This window comes from Perissodus microlepis, chromosome 16 (assembly GCF_051167445.1).
Source record: "Perissodus microlepis isolate ML-2025 ecotype Zambia chromosome 16, ASM5116744v1, whole genome shotgun sequence".
NCBI classification, from domain to species: Eukaryota; Metazoa; Chordata; class Actinopteri; order Cichliformes; family Cichlidae; genus Perissodus; species Perissodus microlepis.
The window spans coordinates 16,748,665-16,775,458 of record NC_140476.1 but is presented as its reverse complement, the minus strand read 5'-3'; the positions used below and the strand labels follow the sequence as shown (position 1 = coordinate 16,775,458).

General features: G+C 42.0%; 1 protein-coding gene across 6 annotated transcripts; it reads left to right on the top strand.

Annotated features, from left to right (window-relative positions):
* The first annotated feature begins 1,853 nt into the window (after positions 1 to 1,853).
* adam23b (ADAM metallopeptidase domain 23b) lies at positions 1,854 to 25,131 on the top strand. Of its 6 annotated transcripts, XR_014802913.1 has the most exons (27): positions 1,854 to 2,093; positions 2,752 to 2,969; positions 3,414 to 3,490; positions 6,618 to 6,681; positions 7,401 to 7,483; positions 7,630 to 7,693; positions 8,837 to 8,909; positions 9,357 to 9,427; positions 9,604 to 9,669; positions 9,861 to 9,929; positions 11,718 to 11,884; positions 12,065 to 12,149; positions 12,244 to 12,331; positions 13,449 to 13,500; positions 14,349 to 14,448; positions 14,528 to 14,599; positions 14,692 to 14,778; positions 14,870 to 14,950; positions 15,066 to 15,116; positions 15,198 to 15,261; positions 15,352 to 15,457; positions 17,517 to 17,636; positions 17,893 to 18,061; positions 19,651 to 19,762; positions 21,039 to 21,129; positions 21,899 to 22,096; positions 23,260 to 25,131. XR_014802913.1 is itself a non-coding variant. In XM_084954881.1 (26 exons), the coding sequence occupies exons 1-26, from the start codon at positions 2,018 to 2,020 to the stop codon at positions 21,921 to 21,923; spliced, it is 2,331 nt and encodes a 776-aa protein (XP_084811007.1). In that variant the 5' UTR covers positions 1,854 to 2,017; the 3' UTR covers positions 21,924 to 25,131. The 6 variants fall into 6 exon arrangements, 5 of the variants coding, with proteins under 5 accessions (XP_084811007.1, XP_084811006.1, XP_084811009.1 ...); XM_084954881.1 differs by having other exon boundaries at positions 21,899 to 25,131; XM_084954880.1 differs by lacking the exons at positions 21,039 to 21,129; positions 21,899 to 22,096 and adding an exon at positions 20,142 to 20,232.
* The last annotated feature ends 1,663 nt before the right edge of the window (positions 25,132 to 26,794 follow it).

Genomic DNA, 26,794 nt, shown 5'->3' with positions numbered 1-26,794 from the left:
GCACTTAAGCTCCTTGAGGTTTGTGGGCTTTTGTTTATGCAAAATTATCTTAAGGTCCCACCACAGCGTTTCAGTGGGGTTGATGTCTGCACCTTGACTGGGCCACTTTGGCACTTTGAATCTTGTCTTTTTCAGCCATTCTGTTGTAGATTTGCTGCTGTACTTGGGATCAATGTCCGGCTGATTGACCCAGTTTCAGCCAAACTTTAGCTGTCAGACTGATGGCCTCCACTTGTCAGTCCAAAGGTAATCACAGGTCTTCCAGAAGTCTTGTGGTTTGTTTAGATGCAATGTTGGTAACCTAAGCTGACATGTTGTTTTTAGAGAGAAGATGCTTTCTCCTTTACTTGTCATGCTAACTGAGGACTGTCATGTGAAAACGTTCTTTTTCACATGATGTTTTCAAAAAGCTACAGAAAGCACCTGCAGTGAATGAGGCTGTAGCAGTGAAGTGAATATGCGAATTTTTTTCTAGTAGTTTATTAAAAATGGGGATACTTTGCATAAGCACTGGGGCAGAACTAGAAAAGTTCTGGGTGAAGGGGGGTGGGTGTTCAAAGGCAGTTGCCCTCCCTTACCCGGCTGTAGATCCACCCCTGCATAAGCACGTAAGTTTCATGTTGTTTTATAGTGCTTGAGTAGATTTCAGGTGGAAATATTACATTAATTATTGCCTCAAATGCATTTACGAACCATTTACTGTTTTATAACATCTTATATTACAGTCCCTGGTTAGTTAATTGTTACCCTAGTTGTACACTAATTAGGATTAATAAAGTGTTAATTACATAAAAATTATTACGCACGGGTTTATAGAGTGTTAAAGTATAACATACAAACAACTAAATGACACCTATATTGTCCACATTAAACATTTACTGAGATTCATTTGTTTCTTTTTTTAAAATGAGACAAATTCAAGTGTGTCCTATTAATGAGGCTTTGTTCTTATTATATGTCTGCCGTCACAAAAACAAAGATACCAGATTAGACAGTTAAAACATATCATCAGCTTAAAATGTTATGCAGTATTTCACTCATATGAGCGTAATAACTAATTAAGTACAACTATGGCTGCATACAGTAATTTTATGTCGAATGGGTGGATAAATTTGCTCCAGCCCTTGGGCGAAAATGTGCTTTTAGACCCCAGTTGTGAATGAGCACACACTATAGGAGGGGCAGCTTTATTATGCACCACAGACTCCCAAATTACTGGAATACTACCTGGCCCCGGGTTTTCTCCGCATCCGCACAACTCAGGTAAAACATTCAGGAAAATGCACCATGTGAGTTATCATAAAAACTACCACTTTAAGGATGTTAGAACTAGGTTTTGACTCAAGGCACCTTTACACAACAGATAAAAGTTACATACTGAATAATACTGATAATTATTAAAGAGCACACGGTTTACGCTGCTGATAATACATGGAGCCGTTTTAGAAGATTGTGGTGCTGCTGAATGGTCCCAGTACTTTCTCTCCCAGCAGACACAGTTTGACATTTTCTTTAATTAGAAAACCACTGAAATCAAACTTGAAAGTCGAACGATTATTCTATACTGGTATTGTTTACAGTGGCAAGTGCCTACATAATGTAACTACTATGTTATTATATTATATTATATTATATTATATTATATTATATTATATTATATTATATTATATTATATTAAATTATATTATATTATATCAGTGGCAATGTCCTTTCTCACTTGGTTGTGTCTGTGGTGAGAAAGGACATTTGAGCTCATCAAGGAGGAGCAGCAACCTGCTGGTAGACTTCCAGTAGCTGCCTCCTGGCCACCGCCTTCTTTCAGCCCCCCACCCCCACCCCTCCTCTCTCCGCTTCTTCCTCCTCCTCCTCTTCCGCTACTGCAGCAGTAAAGCCCGGTGTCTCCTGCATCCATGAAGAGATCCCCCCTCCACGGCACCTCCCCCGCCACGATGGGCCGCGAGCAATTAACTGCGTTGATGTGTTGATATTGAGATATTTCAGTTATCAAATATGAATCATGCATTTGATATTTCTGGCCACTTTGCTCGTCAGCATCCTTTTGCCTTGGCTTCATCCATCACTAGCTTCACTCGGTAGGTACTGCCACAGCCTGCTGGCTTTTTTTGTCACTTTAATGTGATCGCGTACGCCTTCCACTCTGTGCTTTGTGCGGAAATATTGTTTGGTGATGTGCTTTGGATCTATAACAGCGTTCCTCGGAAGCCACCGGGAATTATTGTATTTAATACGCTGCGTCTTTAGCGTGATGCTGCATGAGGGCAGACTACAGCATCTCAGCATCTTTTGTTCAGCTAGTAAAAACACAGTGATCACTGTTATGGATATTTACTACGCTTGAATTAAGTCTAACACACAGGCTCTGTGTTTGTTCAAGTGCGTGATATTATCCAGGCACGCCGAATTAAATGAGAACAGTATTTATCTGGTGCAGTTTTTACTTTGGCAATAACCGTATCAAAAGTGGTTTTCATTTAAATGAGGCAGTTTATAGTCTGTGTTCTAAATCAGTGTAATTGGGGGTGGCTATTAGTTTTTGAGTATACTGCTGCATGTAATCACTGCAGATGCACTGTGTCATAAAAATGGCATAAAGCTAAAGCCACTTGCCTCAGTGTAATAATTGTGTTTAATGAATTAAAGATGATACCTGGCTTTGTGCATATCTGTACGTATCGTTTAGTTTTAAAATATATATATATATGTATCTGTGCTGTGAAAAATCCCTTGCAGAGGTTCAAGGAGTAGAGGACAAGGTTGAGAGGGACGCAGTGTCGGCTCTGCTGAAGCAACAGGCAACTGCAGCACCCACCACAGACAACACAACACACCATGCAGTAGAGCATGTGATCACCTACCCCTCTCGGTTGATCTACTACCTAAATGAGGACTCTGAGAGTACCTACCATGACCTGAACACCCATGCTAAGAACCAAGCTTCAGAGGGCCAGGTATGTGGAAGAGGGGTGGATGAAGATGATTAATGCTCGCATAGCCTTGATTGTGCAAAAAGTTTGCAAGATGTGTGGTCAAAGGTTGTAGTACATAATATTGCGTTGTTTGGTCTGATCCCAGTATTTCATGTCAGTTTGCTGTAGAGAATCAGTCAAAGCTAAGATAGTAGTCAAAATAGACCCACCTAGCATAGTTTATGTGTTTCTTTAGCAACTGGAGTGATGCCAGAGCAAGTGTGCTGAAAGAAGCACTTCTTCCCGTCAACCCACTGTACATTAACATCCGTCATTGATACAGCACATCTGTTATTTGTGCATTGTGCTGTAAACGAAGTTGAAGGCAGACCCTGGAGGATTTTGGCTCTGTCAGATGCTGCTATAATCTTATTTGTTTTGCAAGCTACCATTATCTGCAGTGACTACTCTTTTTCTCTTCTACAGGCAGTCCACCTAGCCCAAGTTAGTTTCCAGTTAGAGGCATTTGGCTCCAGATTTGTTCTAGATCTGTCTCTTAACAAGTAAGTTGTCCTAATCTAATTTAACCACAGCGATTTATTTCACTTAAATTGGTTAGTGTTATTGATTGTGGGCTTTTTTTCTGTGAAACTCAGAGATGTGTAAGGATTTTGTTTATCTCCCTGTCCTTGTTTTTTTCCCAAAATCTCACCACCAGGCTGTCTGAGTACTAATCTAGCATGAGACAAAGACGCATCACAGCCCTTTATGGGAAATGACACCAGATGATAAGAACATGTCAAAGAGTATTTGTTCTCAAGGTCATCTCAACAAAAATGACTAAATAGATGAAAACAATAGAATTTCAGTATCTTGTATCATGCTGGCCTTGTGACCAGCATCCATATAGCCTATCATAGACACTCTTCACTCTATAATACATGGTGCTGTATAGAATACAATTAAGATAACTCTTATTTCCTGTTTTAAATCCTTTACTAATTTAAATATAAATCTGCTTGTTGCAGATTTTGGTGTACCACAATAATAATAAATATAATGAAATTGTTGTGATCAGAAAGATACAAAATATAAAGACCAGTGTAGGACTCAAACAGAGCATGCATAACTGCACTACACTTGTATTTCTATCATGACAGCACAAAGCAGACGTTCAGTGAACTGAAAGTCGACTCAGACTATGATACGAAGCGATGAACCACGTCGAGTAGCTGACTCTTGTTTGTAAATGATATGTATAATGTGTCAGAACAGAGCTTAATGCAGCATCAATTGAAGATAATGTAATCAGGGAAACTGTGGGTCAGCACGTTGGTTGCTAAGTGCTAAGAGCGACGTCAGCTCAGCAGCCAGACTAGTTTTATCTGAAGGATTTTGGATAACCAACATCTCTATATTTAATGAGGATTTAATAAGCTTGCATCAAAATGAGGATGGAGACGGCTGCTCTGTGTTCTGCATCTATTGATTCACTGCCTGTATAAAGAAGCCTGGTGTACATATGCGAAAAATTCCTGTAGGATTTAGTTACTTTTATGTTTTCTTATCATGTGGTTGGATATTCAGCTTGTGCCTGTGGCTTGCTGAGATCACAGAGGATGTGCCATAAACTTAAGATCCTGTAAACACGCTTTGAAATTACTTTATACAGTTGTTACTTCAGCTATAATGAAGGAAATGTTGGAGCTTTGGCTTCATAGTGGTTTGCGTATCATGTCAGTGCCCACGTCAAGGCTGATAAAGACTTGTAGGCAGTGCAGCAGTATGGAGCAATTAGTATTTGTTTTATTGCCCAAATGTACAAGTTCAGAAATCTTCTGCAGTCTGCGGTTTTGGAGATCACATATCGGCGCTGGGATATCTTCAGAGTGTCTGTCACTGCTATCTTCGTTTTAAGTTGAACATTTCCCGTGAGGTTTAGCTGAAATGAAAAATGCATCGCTTCTTGTATCGCATGCATCGTGTCAAGTGACAGAAAAGCCTGTCACTCCGTTCAGGAATCACCACATAGTACAACAGGAAAATCTCAGCAGCAATGAAGAGGCCTGCACGTGTGACCTTGATTCCCAGCTGTTTGCTTGTAGGTTCTCGACTAGATGCTTTTTTTTGTGCAAGAACAGGGGTTTGAATTCTGCTTAGTGTTGTAGCTGCAGCAGCACTGATCTAAATATAGATAGGTCTGCACCCTGCTAGTGGGTGCTGCTTTATCTGCTCACCTCTTACCGTACCTGGAATTGTAAGCAACTAAAAAGATGATTTACAGAAACTAATATAAGTCTTACTTTTAAAGAATCTGGATGTTTTTGAAATGCGTTAGTTAAAACGTCAGTGGCCACAATGGCGACTTTGTCTGGGAGATTTTCTTCCTTTGCCGTCTTTCTGAATACTTAATAGCATCTCCATATATTAAGCCTCAGAGCAGATTATTGCCTTGCATGAACAGCATGACTGTGTCATGTGCTGCTACGGGATTTTAGAGTTACATTTGATCTGGCGCCAGACGTGAGAACCTCCTGCAGCTCTTTGGTCCCCTCTCTCTCCTTTACCTCTTTGTGCCTTTCATGTGCTGCTGCCTCTCCTGCTGCATTGTGGCGCTCCATCTCCTGTGAACCAAGAGACCTTGGGGCAGAACTCCCTCCTCATGGTCTCCACGTGCAACCGTGGCGCATAGACGTTTAAACAGACACACCTCAAGATGCTCACGCTCCGGTGCTTTACCTTTCCACACTCAGCTATGTTACCAGCCAGCCAGAGAGCCAACCACACACTTATGCACACACAGCCGTTCAAACACCGATACACTCTGGTGTGGCCCACTCTTCTCATCTGTCAAGCTATAAATAGCCCTTCACTCAGGAATCTCTCAGAGACTGCTCGCGCCTTGGCTCTCCTCTCGTAATGGTGCACTTCCTGTTCACATGCTCCAGCGCATCACTCAAAAAAATGGTCACACTGCTGGTGTTACAATACAGAGCCACTATTTCCATCCTTTTTTTTTCTTGCTGCGGCACAGCTATATGTTCAGAGAGGAGGGATGTTTCCGTTTTGCAAGGTTACTCAGAAAAAAAAAGCGCCATTGTGGCAGAAATTATCTCTTGAAGTCAGCTAGCAGACCGAGCGCGTGAGGGACGCTGACTCAGGGAGCTGCTGAGAGAACTGTTGTGTTCAAGGTGAGGTTGAGGCCTTAGGATAATTTATCGCATTAGGCTTTTCCGTTCAGTTTGATTTGGGCAAATCTGATGCAGAAGCAGGTAGCTTCATATGATATAATTTGCTTCTGTTCTGTTCTGTTCTCACGGTGCTTTTGAGAGATTTTTATCAGATCCAGTTTTATTTTGTGCATCTTCTGCCGGGCTAGTTAGTCATCCCCAGGTTACCTGCATAGTAATTTTTCCTGAGGGCAGACAACATTTAACATCTCCACTGCACTTTTGAGATGCCAGGGGAGTGTTTTGTGCAGCCAAATGCGGGCCCGGCGGTGATGACTGTTCGTGTTTAAACGCCAACCAAAGCACTGCTCTCTCACCACTAGTTTAAAACCACAATATGTGAGTCAGAGAAAGCAAAACGAGACAGACAGACTCCTGCATGTTTTTTTGACTGCATCACCTCCTTTTACTCCTCCTGGCAACTCCTCCTGTTACTAACTGCAGTCTCTGTTTTCTTCAGTGACTTGCTGTCTTCAGATTATGTTGAGATCCACTATGAAGGAGGGAAACCTGTTATATCAAAGGTAATGTTTAAGTAGACACATTTCTCAGTTATTTTGCTGTGGTGGGCCATGTGTATGCTGCTTTGACCTTGCACAGAAATAGATAGATAGATTAGATAGATAGATAGATTAGATAGATAGATAGATAGATAGATAGATAGATAGATAGATAGATAGATAGATAGATAGATAGATAGATAGATAGATAGATAGATAGATGAGGATGTAAGCTAGTGAGATGGAGATGAGAGCTGTTTTCTCCTGCTGCTGATTCAGGCAGAGAGCTGGGTTGGGCATGCTGTAGCTGAATCAGCAGGGTTTTGCTCCCCTGCAGCCTCCTGCTGGAGCTCTGGTCACATGATGAGGGAGAGAAAGCACTCTGCAGTATCAGTGCAGGACGGGATGGGTGAAGTGTGTGTGAGGGAGAGGAAAAGAGAGAGACAGAGGGAAACGGGGTCCTGCGCTCACCCGGGGTCTGATGGCTGAGTCACAAACAGTGTCGGCACCCACCTTGCAGTGTATTAACTTCCCCTTTTAACAAGCATAGATTGAGCCCCCCTGCAGGAGTGAGCTGCAAATAAGCCAAAACTGACATCTGTGACACAAGCTGTTACCCTTTTGGGACTGCTGGAAAATTCAAACACACTGACAGCTTTACACAGCGCCACGACGGTGTACACACAACTCTGTGCGTTATGCTAGCGCTGATGCTGCCTTAGTACTGTGTCTTCTTCTCTCAGGGCGGTGAGCACTGTTACTACCACGGCCAGGTGAGAGGGAACGATAACTCCCACGCAGCCTTATCTACCTGTAACGGTTTGCAGTAAGTGAACATCAGTTTGTTTTTTTTTTGTGAAATCCTCGCCGCGCTCAGAATATCTCTGGATGTACTCATCTCTGCTGCTTAGCTCCTATTGACTCGGTATTGACTGGTGTGTCTCTCCCTTTTATTCTCCCTCTGCCTGGCAGTGGGATGTTTGACGATGGAGTCCATGTGTATCTAATTGAGCCCTTACAACAGAATCATTCAAGTGTAAGTTATTCCTTTAGCAGACACGCACACTGCGATCAAACAAACATCCTCACCTTGGATGGAAACGCATGTTTTATGCTGTTACTCCTTTTTGTTCTCAGGCAAGGATATCCTACCAGGATCATCCTGTTTTCAAAGGAAACGGCCATTTCCTACATGGGATTAACATGACCTTATGTTTTTTTTACATATGGCTATAGCAAAAGACAAATAATCTGCATTTTTATTGTATGTTAATCATCATAATTCCTATTTGTCAAGCCATAGTAGAAAGCTGGTTAAGGTTAGGGTGGTTTTCTAGTCCTGGATGACTATTCAGTGATGGCTCTGGCCCACACCAGTTCTTCCTGTTATGGTAAATGGCCTGTATTTGTATAGCGCTTTACTTAGTCCCTAAGGACCCCAAAGCGCTTTACACAACCAGTCATCCACCCATTCACACACACATTCAGACACTGGTGATGGCAAGCTACATTGTAGCCACAGCTGCCCTGGGGCGCACTGACAGAGGCGAGGCTGCCGGACACTGGCGCCACCGGGCCCTCTGACCAATAGTCATAATTATATCATAGTTATAGTGAAAGAGGAACATTAGGTGCTAATGGGAATCTGTGGCCAAAAAAATCACGAGTGCTGGGATGTTTAGAGATTGCCAGCACTTTCTTCTTGTTGTAATAATCTGTCGGACATGCTTTTGATTGCGCAGTATCTGTTTTCTAGCACTGACAGTCTACATATTTGTGCACTGCTAGAAATGTTCCTTTTCCTGTTACTGCAAGTGGATTTGACTGCATTGTTGGTGGGAAAAATAGTTTCCCCCCCTTTACATGCAAACATAAGTGCTCTCGTTCTTTATAAAACTGGAACACCTCGTGCTCTTGAAATCAGCAACTCAAGAGTACTCACTCTGATACATATCAGCAGCTAAACGTCAGAAAAGATGTGCAGCAGGCATTCAGCGCCAAACATTTTTATTTGTGTAATTATTTAGTCCTGCATTTACTTTTGTAAATCCTTGAAATATTATGTGTTAGTGTTTAAGCTTATTTTTTTCATTTGCTGAATGTTTGTTCATTTGCTCTGCCTGCTTGTACAAGTTACCCTCCCTTTTTTTTCACCGATTTATTTGCCTGACTCCTACAGGATACAGCTGCTAGGCCTCACAAACTAAGAAGAGCAGCCTCTTCTTTGTGGGATGATGATTCAGTGGAGCAGGGTAAGGTTTCGATGCTTGTCATTAACCTTTTCACATAACTGTCTTTATCAGTCCTTCCCCTCTGACCAGCACCACACCTCTTTTGACTTCTTAAACCTGACATTATCATCCCTGTCTTCAGACACAAAGCAAGGACAGGAAGGTCCAGATAGGCTGTCACCTCAGAAGAGACCTTTAAAACAAACTGGATTGGATTTTAGTGTTATAGTTGGAAATGGACCAAATGTATATCACTTTCCTTGGATCACAAGCACTTGCCTCGCTGCCGTTTTGCCAAGTTCCCTGTCTTCATTCGTCTTTTTGCACTTCATAGGAAATTTTGAGACACGCTGTGGAAATTTCTGGGAAAATGTCACATGCATAACTGATTTCTTTCAAAACAAGGCTACAGGGATGTAAACGCTTGAGTCTGTAGAGGTGTCACTCTTTCCTTGTGCTTATTTGCAGAGGAAGAGGAGGAGCAGCTCTTCTCCGAGCTGGATGAACTGTCCTGGCTGAGGCGCAGGAAAAAGCGAGCAGTAAGTCTCTGATCTCACCTCTCTCTGAAGTAATGCAATGACTTTAGTGCACTCACCCCGGCTGCGTTTCACAGTTTACAATAAAAACACCCACAGACGTTTACAAGGTCAGACCTGTGGTGATACTCCAAATTATACGCTTGAAGCTGCCTGGTCATTGTTGTTTTGTTTTGCAGATGCCTCGCAGCGTATTTGAGGAGATGAAGTATTTAGAAGTCATGATTGTCAGCGACCACAGTATGGTGTGTAAAAATCTCTCCTTTTTTCCTCATTTGATGCTATGTGGCTGGTATTTTATCATGGACAAAAGGATACTCTTTAATATTCCAGACCTGGGCCGACTCCCTCCCAGAAGAGGGAGCAGCAAGCGTCACCGAACGTTACACACTGTACATCACTGTGTGCTATTTTCCCTCCCCCTTTCTGTTTGCAGTTTAAACGACACAGGAACAAGCAGCACACGAGGAACTTTGCCAAGTCAGTAGTTAATCTTGTGGATAGTGTGAGTAAGCTTTTTACTTATCCTTTGAGCAAACTGGAGTGTGTGCTTTTTTTGGAAACCTCTTTTAGAATATCATCTGTAGAAGACCTACTAAGAGTTCGGCAACGTCTCCTACAGTACTTAATAACAGTTGACTTTTAATGTTTTGCCATCAGCAGGTCTAACTTCACTCAGCTACTATTATCACCAAATCAGCACCAACATACTCACAGTCTAGCCCAGGGGTGTCGAACTCCAGGCCTCAAGGGCCGGTGTCCTGCAGGTTTTAGATCTCACCCTGGGTCAACACAACTGAATCACATGACTAGTTCATTACCAGGCCTCTGGAGAACTTCCAGACATGTTGAGGAGGTAATTTAGACATTTAAATCAGCTGTGTTGGATCAAGGGCACATCTAAAACCTGCAGGACACCGGCCCTCGAGGTCTGGAGTTGGACACCTGTGGTCTAGCACATGACTTCTCTGGCATCACAAGCTGAATAAGATTTGATTTTGTTCAGGGCTCACTATCTGCAAAATGTTTAACATTTCATTCACCCTCGTGTGTAATTTGCATTTGATGCTTAAACTACAATGGTAAACATTGTCACAGGACTAAAATGCACGACTCCAGGCAGACAAAATAATGCAAAGCAAACCTTTTATTTTGTTGACGTCGTAGATCAATAACTAAAACCAAGGAAACCACAGAGAACCGGGGTAAACAGCAAGCACACATCCAGGGAAGACAAAGACTAATTGAAAGAAAGGCAGCATACAGTCACCAGCCACTTTGTTAGGTACAGCTGTTCAATAGCTGCTCATTAGCCCAACCATTGAATCAGCCAATTACATGGCAGCAACTCAGTGTATGGAGGCATGTAGAGGTGTCAAGATGACCTGCGGAAACTTACATTGACTGTCAGAATGGGGAAAAGGGGTTATTTAAGTGACAGTGCTGCTAAAACTTTGGCACCTTTGGGATGCAATGAAAGAGTCACATCATTATTGTGCAGCTGACAAATCTGCAACAACTGAGGGAAGCTGTCACATCAATATGGACCAGATTTGCTGAGGAATGTTTCCAGCATCTAGTTGAATCTATGCCCAGAGAATTAAACATTTAAATGCAGTTTGTAGTGAGTGTATATAAACAACCTGAGAGCAAACTGGGGGCAGGAGAGAAATGAAACATGGGTGAAGGTACAAGATAATCACAGGGGAGGAAGTAAAAGTCAAAGTAAGACACAAGAGACAACTGACAGAGTAAAACAGGAAATAACTCAAAAGATAAATACTAAACACAGACAAGAAACTCACTCTGGTTAGTCTTGAGCTACAATAGCTCAAGACAGCAACTGGAATACAAGGAAGCATAAAAAACGTACACATTTGACTAGAACAGGCTTCTGTTTTCATTTTATCTAAGCGTAAAAAACATATCTTCAGTAATACTGCAAAGGATCAAATCAGGAATCCAAAACTCATCATGCCACAGATAAGAATCAAAACTTCAAACACTAGAATAACAGAGAAAGCAAAATAGACACCCAAACTCAGATAGATAACTAAGAATTCAAAACTCCAAAAATAACGGGCAAACATCATGGCTAAACATCAGTGTTATCCTTGTCTGTCTGTGTTCTTTGTATGTGTGTAAACACTCCCCTGTATTCCTCCCCGCTCCCATTATTCTACATCCGTCCTCCCCGTCTCCGCTTCTTTTGCTGTCGCTCTCTGCCTCTATCTCACACGTTTTGTTGTGTTTTTTTTCCTTTGCTGCTTCCATTCATTGCTTCCGACGGCAGATCTTCAAAGAGCAACTCCATACACGTGTGGTGCTTGTTGCTGTGGAGATTTGGACAGACAGGGATCACATCCCCATAAGTGTGAAGCCGCTGGAACTGCTGCGTGATTTCTCCAAGTACCGGCAGCAAAGCATCAAGCACCATGCCGATTCTGTGCAGCTACTCTCGTAAGTTCACCCTTCGTAGGCTGAACAGATCGTTTGGGGTGGTCTCTGTTGTTCTGGTTTTGCTCTGATGGAAGTACGCTTTGTTTGCCTGCCTGTAACTAAAGCAGCACTGCTGTGTTCTTACCTGCTTTGTGCTATTTATATCTTCCGTCTTATTCTTCATCTCCATCATTCTTGTAGAAACGCCACCTTCCACTACCGCAGAAGCAGCACTGCGTACTTTGGAGGCATGTGTTCTGTGAGCCGTGGAGTAGGCGTCAATGAGGTCAGATTTACTGTCACACATCCAGCATTGCTCTGTGGATGTATCGCAGTGTGACTATGTGGTGAATAATATTTTGTCACTGTTGTGCCAACAGTATGGCACCACCTCGTCCATGGTAGTGTCTCTTTCCCAGAGCCTGGCACAGAACCTGGGCATCCAGTGGGATCCGGCATCCAAGAGAAGTAAACATGAAACACTTTTTCTTAACACACAGCTGCTATAAGTACGATAGGGATGGCAGGCTAAAGTCACAAAGTTCATGGCACATAGTAAATAACAGTTTTTATGTAGCGGTCTCAAAAATGCACCTGTCAGTTATGATACATTTGGTGTTTTATTGAAGACCCTGCGATCCCTACACTGGTTTCAGATGCCTCTCTAACATTATCCAGCTTTGCTTGAATTAAGGTCAGGATGGGAACATTTTTCACTCTTAAAACAGACATACACACAAAACTGAAATACTTTTGCTGCACGGCTAAAGTTGTTTGTAAAGGAGAGAAAATGTTTCAATGGCAGGTGTTTAAATGCACTTTATTTAAGACTGCTAACTGGATGTAATCTCACATCTGGAAATTGGAGAAGTAGCTCCATTAATCAGAAATGTAGGTGTTTTTCTTTCTCGAAATTGTATTTTTAGTACTTTGAGCACCACAAATACTTCTGCTCTCAACTCTTTAGGTCTAAGAAGGAAGTGTTTTGTGTTAAGTGAACTTTCACATTTCACTATTCTGTTACTATTGGCATTTAACTGTTTAAATACAGGATACAATGCATTTTTTTGAAAGTCTTGACTGATATTTTAGATGTCATTCACAGGCCTCCTCTAAAACAAAAAGTCTCTTTGCAACCCTGTTGCCAGAAGTCACCGTCGGTGGACTGACTGTATTTGAGAAAAGTAGACCAGAAAATGTCCGTTTGAGAAAGAATTTATGCCATCAGATTTGAGATCGCCATGCTTAATGAGGCAGCTGCCAGGTTAGAAACTACAAGCTGGAAAAAATGCTAACCATCAGCAAAAGTCTATTTGTGGCCCCAAAGCTGCCTAGGAGAATGTCAGTGTAAAATAAAGTGAAAGGATTCTTCATTATTCAGCAGAAAGCTGGATATCAGGAGTTAAATCCACGGATTAAGACTGCTTTTCTTTGAAATTACAAAAAAAAATAAAAAATCATGCTAACATGCTTACTTTGTCTACTCTAAGTCTTTATTTAAAATGAAAGTTGTGGATGCTATCTTTTCTTACTCTGTCCGTTCCTCTTTCTCTGGTGTTTCTACACTTTCTGCCCTGTTTTGCAGAGGAATGCGGCTGTACTAGCCAGTGGGCTGGCTGCATAATGGAGGATACTGGGTAAGATCCAACATACTCCCGAGAAACACACATACACAGTCATTCATTCACATGGCGGAGCAATTACAAATGCTCGTTTGTGTGCACCCAGTAATGTAGTAATCAGTACTCGTTCAGCTTTTTTCATTGTTGCTTGTTATTAACTAACTCTGAGCCACTGTTTAATACAGTTACACAGTTTTTAATCACCTAGTCAGTCAGTACACAAGTAAGAAAATGAATAAGTTGCACCTACTGTAATTTCGGCATGCTGTTTTGTGAATGATAATCAACTCTTTTAGCTAAAGTAGGAATGGGTATATAAAAGGTAGCTGTAGTCACCAGGGTGTCCCCCATTGGTTAGTTATGTTCCTAGAGAGGATTTTGACGTCACCATCTTGTTGTTTTGAAACTGGACAGGATGAGCAACAAGTGGCTCTGACTCAAAAACCGAGGGACAAAGCATGCTGTTACGATAGTGACTTGTCAGTGACCAGAAGCATACCCAGCTTTATCATTCTACACGCCTCTATTTGACACCACAATTTAAATCATGTTGTATTCAATTTAACTTGAAACTTGCAACTGAGAACATAAACACAGTAATAATAGTTGCAGGGTCATCTTTCCACAGAAGCTCGTTTCTGCGACTTCCATTGGTCAAAATTTCAGGTTATTATTTCAAGATTTTAAACTTAGTGATACGTTTTAGTCACTAAGCTGAAATTTTGAGATATCTAATGAAAATTGACTTTTGGCAAATTTACATGCATTCAGATTACTTGAAGTCAACATTTTAGGCATATTTTTTTTGACTGTATCCTGTTTGGTTGGACAAACTTATAAATATCATTGTCTTCTCTCTGCAGAGTCCAACACCCTCAAAAATTCTCCAAATGCAGCATCTCGGACTACAAGGAGTTCCTCCTGAAAGGTGGAGGTTCTTGTTTGTTCAACAGGCCAACCAAGGTTAGTCGCCCCTTCTCTCAACATCTCAAACTTTTACGCACACGTGCTCCTTTTACACCGTCTTGTCCTCTCCTGGCAGCTCTTCGAGGCAGCAAATTGTGGGAATGGATTTGTAGAACTGGGAGAGGAGTGCGACTGCGGACTGAGAACAGTGAGGGTCTTTTTACTTCACCACGTCATGCACGCCCATTTGCCATCTTCTCTTTGTTCAGATGCTTGAAGCTCGTTTCCCTTTGTTTTCAGGACTGCCAAAAGGAGTGCTGCAAGAAGTGCTCCCTCGCCAATGGGGCACACTGCAGCGATGGACCATGCTGCAATAAAACATGCTTGGTACAAGCTTGGTTCTTTCTTTTTAAAGCTCTGAAAAACTAGTAGTTGATTTCTGAAATCCAACGCTGTTTTATTCTCCTTTTCTTGCCAGTTCTACCCACGAGGTTACAGCTGCCGCTATGCTGTGAACGACTGTGACATCTCAGAGACCTGCTCTGGGGACTCGGGACAGGTTGAGCTTATGGTTTATTTAGCTTTAAATAGCTTTAATTAGTTCATTTTTTTGCACGTTGAACACAAATTTGGCTGTTAAAAAAGAAAGGTTGTTCTCTTTGTGATTTTTACAGTGCCCGCCAAACCTTCATAAACAAGATGGTTACATCTGCCAGGTAAACCAGGTAAGAAATGGGTATTTACAAAAATATAAATGCCAACATGTGCTCAAAGTTTTCTGATTTTTTATTAATCTCTATCTAAAGGGTCGCTGTTACAGTGGAGAGTGTAAGACCAGAGAGAACCAGTGTAAATACATCTGGGGATCAAGTAAGGTTTAATGCTTCTCGGGTTAATTTGAGCACAGGTTCTGCACGAGGAGAGGCAGCGTGCAGCTCATCGCCCCTCTTTTTGTTTTAGAGGCTGGAGGCTCGGAGAAGTTCTGCTATGAGAAGCTGAACACGGAGGGCACAGAGAAGGGCAACTGTGGAAAAGATGGAGAAAAATGGATCCAGTGTAGCAAACAGTGAGCACAAAATAATAACACTGTCGCACATTCATTGAATAACAAAGTGCCTGAAAGCATATTTTGAACTTTTCTAAACTGATCGGCCAACATTTACACCCATTTTGTGCACCAAGCAGCCAGCTGTGCATAGGTGAGAAAGTTTTACTGTCAAGATCCTTTAGGATCCCCAAATTTTTGTTGTGGTATTCCAAAGACATGTTGTACAAGTTAATCCTGTTATGTGGAATTTCAGCATCAGGTTTCTCAGTTGTTGTTGTTTTACAGCCATCCAACAGAGGGCGCCAAAGGACACTGTTTAAAATGGATAATTGCCATCAAATGCCAGGAATGTATTTTTACCAATCAGATCAATTACTAAAAAAAGATTCCAGGGAAACCACCTCAGCACACATGTCTTCAGTCTTCCTGGCTTTTCTCTTTAACTGGGATGTGGTGGTAAAAGTCAAGTCAGTTTCAACTGCCCAGCCAAAAAAAGCCGAACCCTGAAATATTTAACTGGACTGCCTTTAGCTTCGATGACAGCACGCATTTGCAGTGGCATCGTTTCAAAAAGCTCATGCAGTTTCACAATATGTATTCTCGTCCAGAGTGGCATTCATTTTTTAACAAGATTGATGTTGGCAGAATCAGAACGCTTTGTAAAGTCTTCTCCGGCACATTCCCAATAAGGCAGTATTCCCAATAACATTTAAGGTCAGTTAAGTCTGGGTTGGCCAACCCACGTGTGAAAATGATGTCTCATGCTCCTTGAACCATTTATTCATAGTCTGAACCTGATAAATCGTAGCATTGCTATCTTGGAACATGAATGTGCTATCAGGGAATAAAAACATCCACTATGGAAAAACCCGGTCATTCAACCCGGTCATTCAGTATATTCAGGTAGTCAGCTGACCTTATTTTAGGCCACAGGACACTAGAACCAACTGAAGCAGCCGGAGATTGTAAAATTGCCTCTGCAGGCTTGTACACTAGGCGCTCGGCATGATGGGTCCATCATTTCATCCACCTCTTTTTATGACCTCGTTCCTCCTTCCAGGTTTTACACAATGACATTTCTTTTTTTGTTTTAGTTTTTCTTTGCTGGAGAGAACAGAAGGCTTAAAACTTTCCTTTTTGATAAAGCGTATAGTTAAGGCTGGATCAGGTGATTCTGAACCATTCCTTGGGTATGCTGCAGTAATCTTAGACTGCTGGGAGAGTCCCATGTCCTTCACTCACTTTCTTTTTCAGTTTCCATGTGTTTATAGAAGGATATTGCATTTAATTATTAATAATTCATTTTAAATTCTAGCTCTCCCATAGTGTGCCTTTTGTCCTAACTCCCTCTGCTCTCTCTTTCCCCTCACACCCATGGCATAGATCCAAGTCCCCCACGCATTCTTGTGGGCCTACTTGTGGTTTCTACTGGAGGTTTCTTCCCGTTAAAAGGGATTTTTTTCCTTCCAACTGTCACCAAGTGCTTGCTCATAGGGTGTTGTCTCATTGTTGGGGTTTCTCTGTAGTTCTGTGGGGTCTCTAACAATATAAAGGTGACAGTAGAACAGACCAATAACCTTCTGAAACAAACTAAAATGTTTTCCACAACCACGGGAAATGTTTTGTGATGTGGTTGTTTGTTCACTGCATCAGTTAGGGTTAATTAAATGACATGTTGCCAGCTGCATTAAGTAATCACTGCAATAATTATCCAATGAAAGGCTTATACTTAATAGCTTAGTTAAATCCAGGTGGCGACTTCTTTTTGGCCAGGCAGTGTATTTGTAAAACATGTTTAAAGGTAAGCAGTGTGACTTTAAAATTGCACTTAATATTAAAACTAAACATAAAAAACATTAAAAAAAAAACATTAAAAAAAAAAAAAACATAAATCAGATCAAATCAAAGTTATCAGTACGAGGCTTCAGATCTTTACAGATGTCGCTTTGAACCAAACTAATAGATCTTTTTGGTGCATTTTGGTAATTGATGGTGCAGAGGTGGACGTTACATTGTTAGACAGGTGGAAGAGTGCTATCTGTACACATTTTTGGTTGCTTTTCTTTCTCTTTTACAGTGACGTGTTCTGTGGTTTCCTTTTGTGTACCAATGTCGGGCGTGTCCCTCGCATTGGAAGCATGAAAGGAGACAGTACCCCCACCTCCTTCAACCACCAAGGGAACGTCATACAGTGCACGTAAACACATTTACTTTAATATAATGCCTGGGGCCTGGGGGCTCTTTACCCATGTGGGAAATAAATAGAAAAACTCTGTAGTAAATTTGGGGGATTTTTTGTGTCGTAATGGGCAGTTTTCTCATAAAACGCAAGCTGTTACTAGAAGTTTTTCTATTTCTTTCTAAAATGGGTGCCTACAGGCAGTGTTTCTTCTGTAGCTTTATTTTTTGGGAGACTTCAACACTCCTCACCTCTACTCCATCCTTCTCCTCAGGGGTGCCCACGTCCTTTTGGATGATGAAACTGATTTAGGCTACGTGGAGGATGGGACTCCCTGTGGGCCGTCAATGATGTGCCTTGACCGCAAGTGTCTGCCCATCCAGTCACTTAACATGAGCACCTGCCCCATTGGACCTAACGGACATGTGTGCTCGGGCCATGGGGTGAGTATTTGTACACACTTACCTACACCTACTCTTTGCTCACTGGCAAATTTAGAGGGTGTTCACTCATTTTTAGAAGATTAGCAAGCATGGACTGCGTGCAGTATTTGTTTGTAAGAGCTGCACAATGTTTCCAACACCTTTGATGAAAAGAGTGCTTACTGAGTCATGGATAAAGGCTGTTTATGCTCTAACTTAGAGTTTCTGTTCAGCAAACACCAGTATTTGCTCTTTGTTTATTAAATCTCACTCTGGAGGGATGAGGAAAAATAAGGAGGCTTATTGCATTTCAAATGCCCAGGGTTGTTGATTTTCTTTTTCTCAGTAGAAAAAGTCAAACAAAAGCCTCAGGCTTAAGGGAAATATGCAACTGGCAATCCTTTATTCAGGTGTCAACACAAACTGGAAACTGGGGAAAACCTCTACCCTTTTATGGAAATGTCAAATACCTCTTATACCAGTACGGTAAGCCAAACTGGCTTTATTTAGATATTTTAAGAAGAGGTTGCAGAATAAAGCTTTTTTAATTCTGTATTTAAATAAAAATAAATAAAATACTTCTCTTCATCCATCTATCCATTTTCTTAACGGCTTATTCAGGGTCATTCAGGGTTGAACTCGAGTCTATCCCAGCTGTCTTTTCAAACTCTAAATGTGCTTCCTTTCTGAGTGGCCCGGCATGTGCAGCATCATTTCTCAGCTGATGTGGTAGAAATTGCCACAATTAAAAATATGTAAATACATAATAATCAAAAATCTTAATCTTTTCTGCAGGAAATACAATGCTTTATATTTCCTGCATTAAATGCAACTCAAATTGTTTTTGAAAATATTATTTTGACGATAAAATAAACACACAGACACAAAACAATAATAATAGCTTGATTTGCTCTATACTGCATTGAGACGTGCCTCTTCCCAGAAATGTAACTTCCTATGGTTACAATATGTGATTATGATTCCAATAATAGCATTTTGCTATTAATTACTAATGCAGTAGCTACTATTTTTCCAAATTCAAAATGTTCCATGTAGCCATTGTTCAATATATATTATCTCAGAGTCCAACATGATTGGATGAGTTTCACTTGAGATGACGAAGTAATGCAGACACACCAGTGCACAAGTATAAATGCAAAGCGTTAACTAACTGCAGCGTTAGGTTCTTCAGGGATTTAGTTCAGGACTATAAATGAAGCTTAAAATGTTTCTTAAAGAAGTTTTTTTCCCAAGCGAGTTCTCCTCAGGGGGCTATAGCTGCCTGGGAAATTACACGTCGGTTGATTGATTTTCTTCAAGAGTCCCAGTAAGCCAGTCAGCCGAAAACCAGCTTGCCTAAATTAAATACATTTTTTACACCATCCTGCACTTTTCTCGCTGTGATGCTTTTCTGTGATGCTCACACCAGCTTGGATTACTGGAGCTGAATAAAACATAGCTATTGTGTTTTTTCTATCATACGTCAAAACCTATGCCAGATTTTTTTGTATAATGTTGGGGGAAAAATGGAAGAGAAAAAGTTCCTTGAGGGGAATTTAAAAAAACTCCATCTTTCATTCTGTTTACCTCTGTATGTCTGCTGTGTACAGGTATGCAACAATGAAGCCACATGCACCTGTGACACCACCTGGGCCGGGACAGACTGTAGCATGCCTGACCCGCCTAAAGAGCCCGATGTCACTCCAGAAGAAGAACCCAAGGGTCGGTTTCCAACCTTTCTACTCCCGCCATCCGCCATCCAAAAATGAATATATCCACCCTTTTTTAATTTAGCCCAGATTCACATTGATCGTATGTTTAATGTAAATGTTATTACAGTGTCGCTCTCAGTCGCACTGCTAGATCTGAGTCAGTCGCACATTCCTGAGTTTCACAGGTCTACTGGGGAACATAAAGGCTTTGATTGTAGGAGAATGTAAAAGCAGTGTAAGATTTGTTTGCTCTGATTCTGAAGATGATGCTTTGACCACAGGGGGAGGGGCTTATGGGGCAGTGGTCACTTCATCCATGACTCTGAAGCAGAAGCCTGCTATTTGTTTTTGACAGGGTGGTAATAATGCTCCTTTTCCCCTCTGCACAGTGAGCGTGGCCACTAACAGGCTGATAGGGGCAGTAGCAGGGACCATTCTGGCCCTGGGGGTGATTTTTGGAGGCACAGGGTGGGGAATAGAGTAAGCATCTTTAACCCTTTCACAGCTCTTCCTCTCATAGTGGTGCCTCAGTGTGCGGGCGGTCTCGTGAGCCGGCCTGAGCCCGTGTGTGCGTCCCGGTGGCTTTGTGTTTTCTTGTGTGTTGGTGATGACCATATAATTGTCATGTGATTGGATGTTTTCAGTGTCGTGTGATTGATTGATGGATCTCCCCTCCCTCCTTCCTCTCCTTCTCCTGTCACTTCCTGTCGTTCCCCATTACTACAAGCCTCTTTCTTCATCCTCCCTCTTCCCTCCCTACTTCCTCTCCTTTCTCTTATTCTTAGTCGTTATGTGGTTGCTCCTGTGATCCTCTCCTTTCTGGGGCATGTGGGGCATTTAGATGAAAACAGTCCTGAGAAGTGTCCAGTTAGTGACCTGGCTTGTCAGTCAGTGGTAGGCTGTGTGGTGACTGGGACCCCTAAAAACATTTTGTACTGCTCACACTGCAGATCACACGTACATGTCACCTGTAAACCTTTACAGTGATGGATACCCAGGGTCTACACAACCTTAACAGACAAACCACTGATAATCGCTACCTCAACTGACACCAGATAAACTTAAATATTTCCAGGGCGTTTGCTTGATTACATTCTCTTTATAACACTAAAAGGGGGTTGAAAAGCATGCAAAAAAATGCATTCTCAAACTCAGTCATTTTATTGTAATAGTATACTTATGGTATGTTTTCTGTTCCATGTGAAATCATCATTGTATAGCTAAATGTTATTAATACAGTAAATGAGTATAGGAACTCATGTCTTTTTCCCCATAACCCTTTACAGGTCCTAGTGCCACCAATCTAATAATAGGCTCCATCGCCGGAGCCATCCTTGTGGCTGCCATAGTGCTGGGGGGGACTGGATGGGGCTTTAAGTAAGCAACACGCCGCATGCCTCTCCTGCTCTAACTCTAGCATCCCTGCTGCTTCTAGACACCAGGGTTTGAGCTCCTGCTACAGAATACAGCATCCCAGGGTGGACATGTTACACTTATTACACTTGGGCTCACATTGACGAGGAGACATGCAGAACACATATGGGTGTGGAAGGCGTTCAGGTGTTTGATACTGTATGAGTAAATTTGACTTTGGGAAACGCTGAGGGTGTCTGTGCATCTGTAGCAGAACCTCAAACTGATTAGACGGGCAGAGTTCAATGTTTGACATGCATTTCATAGTAAAGTACAGAGGGGACAGAATACTTTATAACAGCTAAGTGGTTAAAAAAGTTTGTTTGTACTTATATTACAGAAATTACTCCCCTTTAAAATCTTAAACTAGGCCATTCAGTGTCATTCTATGGCTAGGAAATCTACCCACCGCTGATTAGCCTGCTGTCTTGAGCAACAGGGGTGTTACGCATCCTAATCTAAACAGACCTAAGGACTAAATAATAAATATGGTCCTACAGCCACTAAAGCATGCCAGATAGCATCATGGTTGTCACTAAAACAGCAAAAAAAAACAAAAAAAGAGAAAGAAAATAGAATAAGAAACCAAACATTTCTGCATGTTGACTTGTTGATTTGGAGGAGGTCAGTTCATTGCACAAAGGCTGAGACAAACCCTGAGCAATTTGGTCCGAGGGTTGTCGTGCTCTCATCACTTCCATGATGTTTTTTTCTCACTCCGTCGCTCTTTGAGGCCGAGGCTTTATATGGAGTTATGAGAACAACACACACAGACACACAGAGAGAGAGAAGCCAGGACCTTTTTGTTGTCTGCAGCCTTTGTGCCATGGCTGGCCACACCCACCTGGATGGCTGAGCTCCGCCATAGAGCAGAGCAGGACTCTCGGACCCGCCCACACCAGCTGCCATTGCTGCCTGCTTCGCAGACCCGGTACAGACACGGCGCATTGCACTGCATGAACCACGCACAGCAATAGTGCCACCTTCAACTGGCCGACTATTGGAACAGGTGCATGACAGAGTGATAGAAGCCCCACAGCAAGCCACAGTACGGGGAGGTTATGCATCACTCCTGTTGTTGTACTCATTGTTGTCCCACTGTTGTGGTAGTAGTTACTGTTGCTGCTGCCGCCGCTGTGATCGTTATTTCTGTGCTCGTCTCCTCTTTCCTCCTCTCCGCTGTGGAGTACACGTTATGTTAGCTCTTTCCTCCCAGATGGTTGTTTTGAGTGGAACTAATGTGTTTCCCATCAATACCGGTAATGACACGTGTCTCCTACACTTCACCTTGTAAACTGATGTTGCACGAAGGAGCCGATCAGCACATCTGCAAGAAGGCAACAGAGTATATTTATATTCGTAACACCTTAAAAATTATGTAATATGGCTTAAACTTTATTGTTCTTTGAGTCCAAAAATTAAACATGTTTATTTATTTCAGATCTGGCCAGTACTACAAATACTGTAAAGCAGATGTGATGTTTTCTCATCGCTGACACTGTAGACCTCAGGTTTGTGACTGTAAATACCTCTGACTGTCTCTTTGCAGTCAAGGCTGAGCGGGCCAACATGGACCAGCCTGTCCTCACTTCAGTGTCCTCGGCGTTTGATCCTGAAGCCCTCAAAAAGTGCACATTTGGAACATTTTCATCAGGCACACTTACACTGTGTCTAAAATCCCATACTATGTATCACTTAAACAGTAGGATTTAAACCTTAGGATACATTCCAGTGCCTTTGCTGAAATTTTATTAACAGCAGAGTGAAAGCATGTATTTAAACACTCAAGTTCAAGAGTTATCAATGTTAGATTTCAGCTCACTGTCCCGCTTACCCAAAATAGTATGTACCTCGCATGCTATTGGATACATACTGAGAATGTGTTATACCAAACAATCCTCACGTACTACTACTACTACTACTACTACTACTAAAAAGTACATAAGTATGGGATTTTGCACACAGCCTTACATAATAAACTGCAACTAACAGCATTTCCTTAAGAGAGCGTGGTTGCTTGTCCAGGTTGCACTAGCTCCGTTGCATATATAATTATAGCAGATGCTGACTTCTTTTTCTTATCTCCTCATCAAGAAATGTGAAGAAACGGCGGTATGACCCCAATGCCACAGCCATTTAACCCAAGGAGAAGATGGCAATCACACAGGGACTGCTCCAAGGCTTCCTTAGTTGGCTACCTGACAGCTGGACTGCACTTACTGCTGCTGATTCTTTGGCATTAGATTTACTTGAAAAAGACATAGTGGACATTTTAACAAATTTCCATCGTAGTGACATTATAAATGCAGCCTTTTTCAACTACACCTCACCCACGCCCCTCCACCCTGATCTCCAGAGTGACAGAGCTCCTCTTTCCATCCTTTAGTGCCAGTGCACAGGCGTTCAGGCGGAATCCACACCACTCTCTCACCTGGCATGAATAAAATCGAAACAAAACCTGCTGCTTGCTGGCCCGCCCGACCCCCACCCAACCCGCCCGCGCCCGGCATGAAGAGCCCTCTCTGCGGGGCTCTGCATGGCTACCAAAGCTATGAATATACCGCAAAAATAAAAAAGAAGAAAAAAAAAAAACACAGAAAGAGGAGAAAAAAAGCGCAGGAGAGAGCCTCATTAAAAACCAAACCCAGTGACAAGCCTGTTGAAGCTCCTGTTGAAGCAGAACTTCATGTGAGGACCTATAAGGGCAATGCAGGCCATGTAGTGAATGCGCACACACACACATACACACATGCACACACCACTGTACATATTTAAGGAGTTCAGGGTTGGAATTGACAGCATATTTTCCAAGGACATCAAATGCTTTTGTTTTTTATCTTAACATCTTGTATAGCGGGTGTTTTTGGTAATGTTATTAAAATAAAAAACAAACAAACTGAGACTAGGATTTGAGCCAAAATGGTTAGAGAAGAAAATCTAAAGTCAGATTTGAAGACAGAGAGAGAAAGCTGTGGTGTCGAGGAGAAGCGCGTCATTTCCGCAGAGATTCAGACTGTGATCCGATTTAGCCCCCTGTTTTTGAAGTATCTTCAACACTGACTCAAAAGCCAAAGAACCAATCACCCGAACATGTGGATGTTGTTGCACACGGAGCACTTTCCCCTCTGTCTGCAGCCAGTGGTGCCTCTCATGCTGAGGGCATGAAGTCTGTCCATGTAGGCGCTCACGTGTCCGGCCAGGTCTCACTTAACAGTCCTCATCAACACCCACTATACTGGCTTAAGCCTTTTTGCTCTCATAAACTCTTAGTAGAAATCAAGTTCAGCTCTACAGGTAATGCTGCATGCAAATCACTATAGTGGGCTTATAATTCTATATGGGAGTCCCCAAAATCTGCAAGGAAAATATGCTACAAAAGATAGGTGCATGTCAACAATAAAAAACATTTAACTTTTATTTACTATGCAAAGAAAGATATTGCACAAAAATATGGGTAATAGTGATATCGGTGTAGACATGGTTTTACAAAAGGAAAAAAAAACAAAAACAACCTCTGCTAATCAGCTAATCTTTTGTATTTGGCCACTCCTATGTCTCCTTTCATTTCGCTTCAGTGTACTCAAACTGTGGATGGACAAATAAAGAAATCATCAAAATAACTGAATTAGTATTTCAGAGGATAAGAGAGAGAGCACCCTTTTACATTTGTGGAACTGAAAATCATTTTTGTGTGTTTTTCATCCAGACAGATATTTTTAATCACACACACACACACACACACACACTTATACACACACACACTCTGTATGGTGCCTGTACATATCGAGGCCTGAACAGTTTCCTTGTGCAGGGCTATCATTTCCAGTCCAGCTGATTGTTGGTGTATTCCAGGTGCTGCCATAGCACTGGCATCGTTGTAATCCTCCATGTTAATCATTGTCTGGTGTCCCTCTCTCACTGCATTATGTACAGTTGGACTGATTAATAAACTACGGACAAATTTTATCCAAGCGTTTGTCTTCTTTTCTTTTAAATCAGGGGTCCCCAATCCCAGTCCACGAGGGCCGGTGTCCCTGCAGGTTTTAGATGTGCCCTTGATCCATCACAGCTGATTTGAATGGATAAATTACCTTCTAAACATGTCTTGAAGTTCTCCAGAGGCCTAGTAATGAACTAATCATGTGATTCGGGTGTGTTGACCCAGGGTGAGATCTAAAACCTGCAGGGACACCGGCCCTCGTGGACCCCTGTTTTAAATCCTCAATGAACTGCTAGCAGCTCCTGATTGTGTGATTGGTGTTATTTAAGAGCAACTTTGAGGAGGTGGAACAAACCATTTGAAATGCAGGGGGGGACTATGGGGTCAATAACTAACACCAATGCAAAGAAACTCCATTCTGCCCCATGCTGTCACTGTCATGGCACTGGATCCGTGACCTAGTGTTCATGTGTTTTGGGATTTTTCTAACATTCCTCGATTTTGTGTCATTCATGGTTGTGGTTCTCGTATTGTGTGGACTTGTGTTATATTTATAGATTCTAGGCTTTAGCTTTCTGTCACTGTGCTTTCGCTGTGTTGCACATTTTTTCTTCGTCCTCGTCTCAGTATTTGTCTTGCTCCCTGTTTTATTTTGATAGTCCTGCATTAGTGCATTCAGTTTGTTTCCTCCCTATCTCGTTATGTCAAATTAGGTCCAGCTGTGTTTCCCTCCTGTTGCACATTCCCTCATTACAGCCTGCGTATGTTTGTGTTAGGGTCCCTTTGTTCATCATCAGGTCGTCAGGTCGTCTGTTTGTCATGCGTCAAGCTCAGGTAGACATGAATCTGTTTTTTATTAATCTGGGAAGGACTTTGACAGGAAACTCAAGTGACAAAAGTGATTAATACAAAACAATGCAAACCTAACATGAGCAGCGAGTCTGCCTCAGCACAGGCAGAGCACGGCGGAGAAATCTTGCTGCCATCATCCTTGAAAATGTTGTTTTTGTGAAGCACGAGTGAATGACAGGGATCCCCAAGCCCTCCCTACCCCGGATCCAACGCTTACCTCCCCTCTGATGTAGACATCGGGTCAGTTGGAGGCGCAGTCGAAAGATTGCAGCGGTCCCAGATCAGATGTACACACTGGAACTCTTTCCCATGTTGCTTGTCTGTGTTTATTGTGCTATGGTGTGTTGATATCTGTGCATTCCTGTATTATCCTTTTGTGTTACACATTTCGATGTTTTTTTCCTCGCTACCTAGCCTGACCTGTCTCCCCAATGTGATGTTTGTGTATTGTATGTACGGTCGGCAAGGTCTGTCATCTCGGTTGTGGGCAAAAGACCTGCAACTGACAAATAAAGGCTATCTCATCATCATCTCTCATCAACCATAAAGTGTGTTTTAATTGAATTCACCAAATTACTTAGACGCTGTGTACTGTTTAACTCCAGAGACTGCAAATTAACTTAAATTTGGTACAGCAGCAAAAAAGTGAAAGCTTAAACTTGTCTTCTGTATTTGTTAGTGTAAAGAAAGTGGATAAATGCACCCAAGTTGTATTTCAATTGTGTGATTGTGGATACAGTTTAGACGTTTCAGAAATGCCATAGTCATTTTGGCTTTGAATGATTGCTTTGAACTGCTCTTTTTCCAGGATGGTATGGTTGCACAGCGCACCTCTTA